Consider the following 12,212-nt stretch of genomic DNA (forward strand, 5'->3'; position numbering starts at 1 on the left):
CAGGGGTGGTTTATACTCTGGGGCTACGGCTACATGGGCAAGATTTTGCACAAATACTCTTTAACGCAAGAGCTTTTGCGTTACAGTATTTGCACAAGAGAGCGTCTACACTGGCATGTGCTTTTGCGCAAGAGATGTGCTTTTGCACAAAAGCATCCATGCCAGTGTAGACGCTCTCTTGCGCAAGAAAGCTCCAATGGCCATTTTAACCATCGGGCTTTCTTGTGCAAGAAATTCATGTTGCCTGTCTACACTGGCATCTTGCACAAGAACACTTGTGCAAGAGGGCTTATTCCTGAGCGGGAGCGTCATAGTTCTTGTGCAAGGACTGATTTCTTACATTAGAACGTTCTTGCGCAAGAACTCACGGCCAGTGTAGACAGGCAGCAACTGCTTTTGCGCAAAATCTTGCCAATGTAGACACAGCCTGGGTGTGTGAAGCAATAAGAACCTCAGGGCCCAAACCTGAATCTCCTTAGGCACTCCCGTAGTAAATACTATGAGGCACAGGACAACAACAGAGCCTGCAGGACAGGAGCCCCACTGGGCTCAGAGGCCCATTGTTTACCCGCAGAGCGACTGTCCCAGTCCAGCCGGAGGTGTCCAGCGTGAAGGAGGCTCTGCCAGACTCATCCGTCAGGAAGGTCTGGTTCTCACTAATGTCTCCAGAGCTAACAAACAGCCACAGAGTCTCATTCTTCACTGTGGAGCCGTCTGCTGCCTCCAGGAGCATCTGAGCCAGGAGATAAAGGGAGAGACACGAAACTCTGGGGACAGTACCAGGCAGTGGGGTCAGGACCAGGGGGAGCTGGAGTGTGTGGGGGGCAGGACTGGAACAGGGGGAGGAATGGAGATGAGGCTGTGGGGAGCTAGGGCGGGTGTGTGGCAGGAACAGTAGAGCAGGGGCCGCTGGAGGTCGGGATTGGGGAGAGCTGGGGTGGGTGTGGGGCAGGACTGGAACAGCAGGGCGCTGGGGTGAGCACATGGGTTGCCAGGGATCCCATTACCTTGCCAGTGCAGGGGATTCCAGCCCTGTAGGCAGCGTCAGCTTCCTCAAAGGTCACCGTGGAGATTTCAGACACGATGTTGATGTCACAGCTCCTGGTCGCATTGATCACCACCCCTAGCAGGAGAGGGAGGCCGATGGGAGACGGGGGCCCAATTCAGGCTGAATCCCGGATTTCTCTCCATACCGATCTGTGCAGCCATTTCTACCCTGCTAGCTGAGGGCTGCAGGGGCCATTGGGGGAGAATTGGGGGTGGGGGTTAAATGAGGCAGGGATGGATTTTCCAGGAAGCCAAGCCCATGTCTGCCCCTGAGCAGCTGGAGCAACTGGTCCATCCTGAGGCCAGAAAGCGTTGACCCAGGATATGCTCCCCCCCACCCCCCCGGAGAGGGTCCTCTCCCTGTGTGTGTCTGGTCACAGGGCACAGGAGCCCTGCATCTCACCTCCTGTGCTGCCAGACCCAAGCATGGGCCCAGCTCAGGGGCCCGTCACTGGCAATAGCTGGGGCTGGACACGTCCGGGGAAGGGGCTGTGCCCTTCTGTGCCTTGGAAGGGAAACTGTCCAGACCCCGGCTGGGGGCAGGGCTGGGGAGAAGCTCATCGTGTCAGCCAGTGTTAAAGACGGGCCCCCAGAACCCGGCTCTGAGCCCCCCAAGCTGTGAGGAGTGCAGGGCTGGGCCCAGATCTGAGCTCACATGAGGGCTCCAGCCCTGTGAAGGGCTGAACCGGAACCCAGCCCCCACCACAAACGCTGCCCCAGACCCATCTCTAAAGGGCTGGCCTAGCACTGGCCCTGTCACTGCAGGGACACCCCTCTGCCTCTGGGCTCCCTGCTCCGGGTGCCTGTGCACAGGTCTGCTTGGGTTCAGGCCCACCTGTCCCCTCCTCCATGAGAGAGGCCATGGCCTCCAGGTTCATCTGGTAGCCAGAGCGGGTCAGGTGGAAGGGAGCCATCCCCACCTCCCAGGAAAGGCAGCCGTCGCTCTCAGTCTGCAGGGAGAGAAGCGCAGCCCGTTAGCAGCAGCCCGGCCCCAGGTCTCTAATCGGGCTGGGCCGGGGGAACACTGGGAGGTGCCGGCTCATGCCCAGGGGGTCTCAGCTGAACCTGGAAATACTCCCTGGCAGGAGCCGGACTCCTGGGGCCCTCGGCAGGTGCTGGTGTCGAGCCTCCCTTGAGTGCTGGGGACGCTGCCGGCATTGACCCGCTGGGAACACCCGAACCCCCTGTGCCAGGTGAGAGCTGGGGCTGTGTGACTCACCGCCAGTGTGGAGACAGCCCAGAGCACCCAACAGGAAACGCCCGGGACACCAGACAGACTTGTGGGGCCTGCAAGGGTCATTTCCCTTCCTTCCCTCGGGGGGACAATGACTCATCCTGGGGCTCCGCTCTGCGCCCTGGGAAGGGGAGTGGTGCTAGTGGCAGTGCACCATTTCCGATTTTGTTAGGGGTCAACTTGAACCATGATGGGGCTACTTAGGTACTAGAAAATGTCAGTGTTCTGGCAGATAATTTAGCAATTAGCTGACAGCAGCCTTGTATCTAATCTACTCTGCATTTTAGAGTTTGTTGGCTTGTCTACTTGATGAAGAACTCCTTCTAAACAGGAAGAGGTAGAACCACCAAATTTGGAACGCAGCTTCTCTTAAAGCAGTGAAGGGTTTGGTTGTGCCAGGACAATGGGTTGTGCCTAGAATGGGATTGCTGCTCATAAGCCCAGCCCTTTGTTCATTCATCCAGCCTTTACTGGGGGCAGGGCTATCATGAAGAGTTATATAAAGCCTGCTAGTAAGCAACCAGAGAGCTAGTGAACTGGGAGTTTGGTAGGACAGATTCAAGGGGGTTAGGTGCATCTGGCATCCTTTAAAACGAAAATAAAACCAAAACTACCTGATTGAAATAAAACCCTATCAAGAATCCAAATATCAGTAGTGGGAACTGTTTGACCATGTGCTTCTCCGTTTGAAAAGTGTGAATTGAGAGTGTGGGGTATAGCGCTCCTGTCGATACAGTGGTGCACACATGCCAAGCGTTTGGAGCACGGTGCAGGAGTCCTTGCTGCTATGTAGGACATCAACCATCTTGGCTGCGAAGAGCTTCTGTTTATCCACCTTAGACTGCAACTCCCTAGGCGCTCCCACTGCTTGAAGCCACGAAGCCCTGGGCCTCATGACCACTGGAGCTGTCGGCCTCGCTGCCGTGTCAGCCACGTCAAGTGAGGACTGTAAAGCGGTACGGACAATGGCATGGCCCTCGTGGATGACCGATCTGAGTATGGGCCTCCTGGAGTCTGAGAAATGTTCCGTTAATTCAGCTAGTTTGTAACACTTCTCAAAGTCATGGTTCACCAGAAGTGCCGAATAGTTTGTGATTCTAAGCTGCAATGTGGCAGAGGAATGTAGCTTCCTGCCAAACAATCTAGCTTCCTGTGCTCTCTGTCACTGAGAACGGATTTGAATTGTGTAGCCTTAGCGCAGGGGTGGGCAATAATTTTGACAGGGAGCCATGCCAAGGTTTTGGAAAGTGGTCGAGGGCCACCTCATTCTTCCGTGATATTAATGGAGGACGTGCAGGGTCTGGGATGGAGGTTGGGTGCAGAGGGGAGCTCGGGTAGGGGACTGGGGTGCAGGAGGGACACTGGAGTCTGGGTGGGAGTTTCAGTGAAGGAGGCGATTGTGACCTAGGGCAGGGGACTGGAGTGCAGGGGTTTGGGACGTGACTCAGGGTCGAAGGGGATTGTGATCTGGGCAGGAGATTGGGGTGGCAGATCTGGGAGGGGGTACGGGTGCAAGAAGGGGACAGAGGGTTTGGTTATGTTGAGTGGGGGGCAAAGGGTTGGGGCAGGAGGGGCTGGGGTGTCAGAGGCAGGCTGTGGCCAGGAGACTTATCAGCCAGGAGCCAAACCAGCCTGCCTGCCTGCAGAGCTAAGGTTTTCAGAGCTTAAAATGTTTCCCAGCCAGCCTGCCTGCTGGCCTGGCCGTGTGCTTCAGCGAATGACTGAGCCAGAAGAGGGGGGCGTGGTTCTTCTTGACTGCCTGGTATTCAAACAAGCTCCCATTGGCTGTTTTTTAGCCAGAAACTGGTCAATGGGATTGTGCTGGGGGTGGGGGCAGCTCCGGAAGCTTCCCCCGTCCCCTCCAGTTTTAAAACAGAAATACGTCCCAGCAGCACGTTTCTGCAGGGCACGCGAGGCTGTGATGCAAGCAGGGGAGCCTGCCTGGGGCTCCTTGCTGCCTCCACAGGCTGGATCCGGTGGCTTGGTGAGCCAGATCTGGCCCTCAGGCCATATTTTGCCCAGGCCTGCCCTAGAGCCATGATTAACGACATCCGTTACTGAGGAGTTGGTTTGCGGATGAGAAGAAAGGAAGACTAAGTCCTTAGGCAGCACAAAATACTCCTGCCAACTCCTTTGCATGTGGGTTGGGTGGAAGCTGGGGTTCACCATTTCTCGTCCGATACCCCCATAATGGGCAGGGTGATCAATGGCCTCATCGATGGGCAACATGATCTGCCCCTGAGAGGCAGGACTGATATTTCTCAGGAGGCCGAGTTGTTCTTTCTCCAGCTCCTGGTGCTGAACCTCTTGGCTCGAGGCCACCCTTTGAAAAACTTCTTGGAAACTCTTTCAAGTCATCGGTGGGATACGTATCCTCTGGGATCACAGCTTCATCAGAGGATGAGGAAGAATTATCTGTAGGAGAATCCCCAGGAGCACGTGTCTCAGTTTGTTCATCCTGGATTTGGCCCTCCTCTTCCTCCGAATCCATCGTGGTCAGGAGGGTGAGAGGGTGAGGTTGGTGTGGGCCTCTTTGCTGGGGTAGACGGAACTGAAGAATGAAATCTACGAGAACTCCAGTGCTTCCATGGTGGCCAGTGGGGTGGATAGTGAGGCCACGAATATGGCCACTCAGAGTACCACAACAGGTTGCGGGGTATGTTGCGATGAGAATAACAGCAGTGAGATGTGGCACGTGAGGAGTGTTGGGAGGAAAAGACACTTCTCCGAGCCTCCTCTCCGAGCAAGGTGCACACAGAGAACACCGGAGATTTAACAGAGCCCCGAGAAGTGCAGGGTGAAACCAGTACCGGGGAGAGTTCCCCAGATGCAGGGAGGGAAGAACGGCATCTGTCATGTCTCCCCAGTGCCAAGGATTCCCACAGTGGAGCACCCACTGGGACATCACCCGCAGAAGAACTCGAGGCTTTGTGTCTCTGCTGGTGGGGCACATCTCTACATGGTGCTGCACAAGCAACAGTGATTCCACCCATGAAGGGAAAAATCAGCAGGGACACTGGCCACATCCCCCTACCCAAGGTGGGGAGCCCCAAGGGATCCAGGCCCTGATTCACCTGCACTTACACCAGCCTTACACCAGGGTCTCTCTATTGTCAACCCTGGGCCCCTCCCATTTTACCCCCAGGGCAGATGAGAGCAGGATCAGGCCCCAGGCTGCAAAGGGAGGATGAGGGATCCCAGAGGAATGTTCATGATTCTCACAGTAAGTCACAGAGCCCCACCCTGGCGCCTTCAGTCGCACTCACCTGGCCCGTGAGATGTGTACACACGCTCCGGCGCCTCTTCGCTCTGAGCCGACACAGGGTGGCCTGGACTCTCCCCAGCACGGGCTTCCCGTCGGTGTCTCTGTGCAGCAGACGGAAGAGAAAGGGGAAGTGGGAGAGGGTCCCTTGCTGGGGTGTCTGGTGGTTTGGGTGGCAGGGTGACCCCCCCCCGGACAGAGACAAAGGCAGGGAAGGGGGGCAGGGACATGTCACACCCTGATCAAGGAGTGCAGGGGAGGGGAGTAAGGTCCAGGGGAACCAGCCCCCCTTTACTGGCCCGGCAGGGCTGGGTTCGCACTCACCGGCCACACACCCGCAGGTGGAGCGTCTCGTCCAGCACCGTCACCACGGGGGGCAGCTGGAGGGTCACTTCGAACTTGGGCGGCTCTGGAGGGCAGAGAGGGAGGGGGTGGAAAGGACCCACAGCCCCAGCTCGGGGGGTTCCTCACAAGATGTGAGCCCCATGCTGGGGTGGGGGGAGCTGTCAGAAATGGCACCCTGAGAGCCACTGCTAATGGCCCTGTTTGCCCCCAGCCCCCTCCCTCTGGCTGCTCCCACGGCCCCCAGCACCGGCCTGCTCAAACCAGCCCAACTGAGACAAAGCCCAGAGGTGATGGGAATTTGGGGTGTGACTGCCACAGAGAGGCTGCCCATCTGCCTGCATGTAAACAATGGCCGATGCCTTCGTCACCTGACCCAGGAGGGGATGTGACCAGGTGCCACCTTTTGCCCAGGAAGCAGGACAAAGGGCAGAGATATTCCTGGGGGAGGGGCTGGGACCAGGCAGCTGGGGGTCTGAGAGGACTCGGGGCACAGAGGGGAGGGCCAGGTTCTGGGCTCCCCTTTCCCAAGAAGGCATTTACTGCATGTTCCCGGTTACTGTGCTGACAAGTCTGTTCTACGCCACTGGGGGACAGTTGGGGGCAGTGACACCGGGGGGCTTGGAGCAGGGTGTCTGGGGAGCGGGGGGGCTGGGGACTCAGGGGCAAGGTCTCTAGTGGGGATGTTACAGTGTGTAATTAAGTAACTACAGTTTCAGCGGGAGGCTCCCCAGGAGCCAGTGAGCGTGGGGACCCCCGTGTGACCGTAAACGTTAATGGGCCCAGGCTCCTTGGTTCCCCGTTTACACAGTTACACTTTTACATCCCCAATGTCCCCGGGAGCAGGGGCCACGTGGGGGTCTCATTGGCCGGGTGTCTGAGCGCTGAGGTGCGGGGGCTGCAGGCAGGTGGCGACTGGTTGGGACCCACGGGGATCAGGCTCAGCAGCAGCATCTGAGCCCTCGGGCAGGGCTTACGGCCAACTGGGGCAAGGCTGGGATGGGGCAGAGTCTGCGTGTCCCTTGCCCAGGGCCCCAGAGCAGCGGTTTTCTAGCAGCGCTCCACAGACTATATGGAAGGGGTCCATGAACTGGGAAGGGAACGTGCCCAGAAGAGTCGATCTGCTTCTCCGACCGTCCCAAGCTCAGGAACGCCCCCTGGCAGGCCCAACCCGGGGGGGTGTCAGTTCCACAGCAGCTCCCAGGCCAGCTCCTCTCTCAGGCCGCACCAAGCGCCAGGCCCAGCATGTGCCCCATGCTCTGCATTCTGCTGCGTGCATTTGCGCCAAACACTTACACCAAAGGCAACTGTGTCCACAGGCCTGAGACTTCCCCAGGGGTCCACAAATGAAATGAAGTTTAAACCAGCTGCAGAGTGGAACAGGGAGCCTGAATTCCCCTCCTCCAGGCCCCAGAGCAGAGTGGGGCAGGGACGGGAGGGGCAAGGAGCCTGAATTCCTCTCCCCAGAATCCCAACACCCCAGAGCAGAGGTGCAGGGTCTCATGGTGCTGGCTGGGCCAGTCCCAAGGCTCTGAGCTCCCAGGGACCCCCAGACACATCACCCCCAGGAGACTCAAGAATCCTCCCCCCCACCCTCGGTCGCTGCCCCGGCCCCGCTGCGCACCGTACTCCTCCACGCTGAACCAACGCCTGGTCCCCTGCACCTCGATGGCGTACGGCCCCAGGGCCAGCTTGGCAGCCAGCGGGAGGGACAGATCCACGATGCCCTGCTGCGGAGTCACATCTCGCCACTGGGCGATGCGGTTCCCGTGGGGATCCTGGCACACGGACACGCCCTGCTCAGCCGCTGCCCGCACACGGCTCCACCCGGCAGCCCCCGAGTGCCTGGCGCTGCTGGCGGGGCTGGATCGACGGCCGGGGCCTCAGATCTTCTCCTTAGCCTGGAGCAGGCACCCCCGGGTAGCCCTGGGCAAGTTCCCACCCCCCACGGTACCTCCCGCCAACACCCTGCAACCCTGACCCAAGGGCACCGGCTCGGGAACAGGCTCCCGTGGGCTTCCCATCTCCAGCCTGGACAAAGCCCAGGGAACAGCCCTAGGGACCGTCTCCATCTCAGCTCTAGGCCTCTGTGGTAACGTTCCCTGTCCCCCTCCCCCAAGCAGCCTCCCCAAACCTCCACCCCCCTGCTCTGCAGCTCCCAGAAACTCCCCCCCCCCACACCCAAAAGAGCCCCCACTTAGTTCCCCACTGGCCTGACCCAGCGTGTGGGGGCTGCGAACATTCAGGATGAGTGATTCAGGCAGGGATCCCAGCCAGGGCCCCACCCCCCAGCCCCTGGACAGCTCCAGATGATGCAAACACGGGTGGGGAGGACGTAACCCAACGGCACAAATGTCCCTCCCCACCCCCACGTGGCCCAGCCCAGAAACACCCTCTGCTCTGGGACCCTGTGCACCCCACGGGCAGAGGGGCCTAGGCTGGTTGCTGGACCCTGTGGTCAGAGCCCAGACCCCTCTGGGATCCCCACAACTGAACCCCCCCCACTGCCCTCGGCTGAGCCAGACGGGAGGAGGAGAAGGCTGGGGGGACAGACTGACCTGCAGGGTCACCAGGGGCAGCTGCAAAGCAAACAGACAGGAGATGCCGGTTAGAGCAGGGGTCTCCAACCTTTTCACACCCAAGATCACCTTTAAATGTCAGAACGAGCCAAGATCTACCGCCCCGTCCTTCCTGCAAGACCCCACCCCTTCCTTGAAGCACCTTGATGGTGCAGAAGTGCTGTGGCGGAAGACTGAGGGTATGTCTACACTACCCCGCTAGTTCGAACTAGCAGGGTAATGTATGCATACCAAACGTGCAAATGAAGCCCGGGATTTGAATTTCCCGGGCTTCATTTGCATAAGCCGGCCGGCGCCATTTTTAAATGCCGGCTTGTTCGAACCCCGTGCCGCGCGGCTACACGGGGCACGGGCTAGCAAGCCATTCCGAACTATCTGTACGCCCCCCCAACCCCACCCCACCCCCACTCTCACCCCGCCCCTGCTCTCACCAGCCTGCTATATCATGTTTCCCTGCCCTCCTCGCCCCCCGCATCCATCTTGGCCCACCCCACCCCCACTCTCACCCCGCCCCCACAGGCCAGCCCCACCCCCACTCTCAGCCCGCCCCCACAGGCCAGCCCCACCCCCGCTCTCACCCCACCCCCGCTCTCACCGGCCTGGCGCTGGGAACAAAGTCTTTGTCCAAAGTGACGATTCGAAACTTCACTGCAAAGGGGCAGAGGCAGAGGGGAGTCAGCCCCGGCCTGGTTCTCTGGGTGATTCCCGGGGGACGGTGCCAGCCGGACGCCTAGGCACTGACGGCCTCTGTGACCCCTCGCAACGGGCACAGCCCGGGCAGGGCGGCGCGAGCTTCCCCACGCTGCCTCTGCCCACGGGCCGTGGCCCTGCCCTGGGCGGCTGCAGGGAGCTGAGCCTCCAGGGCCCGGCCAGACCCCGGCCTCCCTGCTGAGGCTGCCAGAGGAGGCCGATCGGGGCCCCTGCAGCCAGCACCAAGGATGGGCTGAGACCCCCCTTGGTTCCATGCAGGCCCCCAAACGGGCTCAGGCTTTGGGCCTCTCACCCCTGGGCCGGGTGCAGACAGGGGCCTACAAGTGAGAGTCCCATATCCCCAGAGCCCCCCTCCCCTCCCCACACCCAGGGGTCCCTCCCAAGGGCCTGGGGCCCCACCAAACCCCTCCAGCAGCCCCTGCCCCTCACCTGTCTGTCCCGGCTTGTAGACGGCCTTGTCCGTCTGCACAAAGGTCCCCGGCTCCAGCACCCGCAGCAGCACTGTCGTCCGCTCCGAGAACTGCAGGGTGTCCCCCCGCACCGAGAGGTGCAGCTCTGCGGCTTCCTGCTGCCCCCCAGACGGGGCTGGAACCTGCACAGGGAACCCCAGCAAGGCCACAGTGACCAGTGACGGGCCGGTCGGGGCGCAGACCCACTACTGCGCGGGGTGGGGGGTGTCACTGACACGTATGGAGAGTGAGAGGTCCCTGCACCCCCATCCACAGCCAGATGCGACTCTGTCAGTGCGTAGAACACCCAAAATTCCCATCCCCCATCCAGTCATTGGTGCGGTGCCCAGGGAAACTGAGGCACAGACCCAGGGTTACTATAACAACTCAAGATTCACATGCAGCCTCACAAGGGGAATGAAACCTTGTCACAGGGGGGCATTGGCAGCGTGTGTTGAATATGGGACGCCTGGTGAAACTACTCGTATTCAGGGGAGTTCAATGGCAATCAGCTGACTGGGCCCCAGTTAACACACACACAGCGGAGCTGGATTCTCAGCTTTGTATCACGAGAGGTCCCACGGGGAGAGGACACAGCAGGGGGAGCGACAGGCTGAGCTTTGCACTCCCACTGCCATCATCGGCCACTGGACCCCACCATCCCTGGGGGGCAGCAGCCAGCAAACAGGGATCTGGCCAGCAGCAGGACCAGCCGGTGCTGGTGGGAGCAGGGAAGAGAGACAGGAAACACGGGACAATTTGCCTGCTTGTAAGAAAAAGTCAGGCACCTCCAGGAGGGCTTAAATACGGGCCAGTCCCTTTAAAAACAGGACGTCTGGTCACCCGAGGCAGGGCTGTTCGCGAGTCCCTGCTCCAGCCCTCACCAAACTGTGGGACCCTCCCGCCCAGCCAGGGACCTCCTAGCAGGCGGGCGCTCGGTGGAGCTGAAAGCCAAGGCTCCGTCTGCGCCCCCATCCCTGCCCCCTCCGGCTTGTCGCTGCTGAAGGACGCTCTGTGGCTACAGCTGCCCATGGCCAGGGCCGGGATCAGTCTGTGCCTGAGGCCGGGCTGGGGCTGCAGGCCCAGGGCTGACGGGCTCGGTGCCCATGGCCAGGGCCGGGCTGGGTGGGGGGGCTCACCTGGAAGCTCAGGTTCTCGTGCAGACGGGGCTCCTGGACCTCTCTCTCCAGCAGGGTGGCATTGCTGAGCCCCTCCCCCCTCTCCAGCCGGACGCTCACCCGGACGGTCTCGTTGAGGTCGCTGAGATGAACTGACACCGTCCCCGTGTGCGGGTGGTAGAGCTGGGCTGGGCTCACCACCACATAGTGCCTGGGGAGGGGGCAGCACCGTGGGAGGGGGCAGGGGAGGCACAGCCCAGGGGGTTCCTTCTGATGGGGCAGGGCTGGGTCTGAGGTGCTGGAGGCTGATTTGTCACCTCCAGATCAGCTGCTAGAAGTGGGCCTCATCCTCCTTGATTGGATCCACCTGGTCATCTCCAGCCTGATCCTGGCCTGCATATTTATTCCTGCCTCTGGAAATTTCCACTACATGCATCTGACGAAGTGGGTCTTTGCCCACGAAAGCTTATGCTCCAACACTTCTGTTAGTCTATAAGGTGCCACAGGACTCCTCGTCGCTTTTGCAGATTCAGACTAACACGGCTACCCCTCTGATACTTGATTACTGGATCTGTGGCTGAGGGAGCCGGTGGCCCCAGGGGATTACCACCCCATGGTACAGAGGGGCTGAGGCACAGAGAGGGGGTGTCTGCCTCTGGGGGTAGGACAAGGGGGGGCCAGGAGGGTCCCAGCATGAGGGACCGAGCTCCCGGGGAGAATGGATCTGTCCCCTTACTTTCCCGTCAAGCAGCCTCCTCACCAGTGCCCTGGGCTGATTCCAACCCCCCACACTGCCCACCACGCAGACAGACAGACAGACACGGACAGGGCTTACGGCTCTGCAGACGTCCCAGCTGTGAGGTGCAGGAGGAGCAGCAGGCCGGCCGGGGTTACTGGGGCCCCCATTCCTGGGTGCAGGCAGACGTGCTGGGACAAGGGACACACACACGTCACGCCCCTCTGAGTCCTTCTTCCTCCCTCCCACGCTCTGAGCCGGGGATCAGCCTGCTGGGCCCTGATATAGACTCTGGGGCTGGAGCTTCGCCTGTGGGCCGGGCACAGAAGGGTCGGGTCAGGTCTCTGGCGGGGGCTGGCACACGCACCTAGGACAATATTTACCCACCAACCCAGCTGCTGGATCCGAGTCTGACGGTTCTGGCTGGCAAAGGCCCAGGCGGCCAGGGGGCCCCTCGCATTGGTTACAGGCCTGGGGGCGGGACCCCTGGGGTCAGTGGCCGGGCAGTAGCCGGGATGCTGGGACAGACCAGGCAGGAGTGGGGGGAGGAGCTTGCTGAGAAATGAGTTTGTTAAAATGGGCCCTAGCAGTGACCCACGACAGCCATGCCAATGGGGAGAACGGGGGGGGGGGGGCGCTGAACTCGTCCCATGAAAACGTCTGTGAGGGGGCTGCACACCCCGCTCTGGGCAGAAGGGGTCCATCCACTGTGGCCTGAGGAAATCCTGCCCTCC

General features: G+C 60.4%; 1 protein-coding gene across 1 annotated transcript; it reads right to left on the reverse strand.

Moving 5' to 3' along the window:
- Positions 1 to 475: 475 nt before the first annotated feature.
- LOC149521311 (alpha-2-macroglobulin-like protein 1) lies at positions 476 to 11,735 on the reverse strand. Its single transcript, XM_089773900.1, has 11 exons — positions 11,578 to 11,735; positions 10,764 to 10,953; positions 9,605 to 9,767; positions 9,060 to 9,112; positions 8,444 to 8,464; positions 7,510 to 7,663; positions 5,868 to 5,952; positions 5,548 to 5,647; positions 1,883 to 1,997; positions 1,008 to 1,123; positions 476 to 733 (listed from the first exon to the last, which is right to left on the reverse strand). Exons 1-11 carry the CDS (start codon positions 11,646 to 11,648, stop codon positions 476 to 478), a joined length of 1,326 nt encoding a protein of 441 aa, XP_089630026.1. The 5' UTR covers positions 11,649 to 11,735.
- Positions 11,736 to 12,212: the final 477 nt, after the last annotated feature.

The sequence above is a fragment of the Pelodiscus sinensis genome, chromosome 29 (genome assembly GCF_052426305.1).
Source record: "Pelodiscus sinensis isolate ZL-2025 chromosome 29, ASM5242630v1, whole genome shotgun sequence".
NCBI classification, from domain to species: domain Eukaryota; kingdom Metazoa; phylum Chordata; order Testudines; family Trionychidae; genus Pelodiscus; species Pelodiscus sinensis.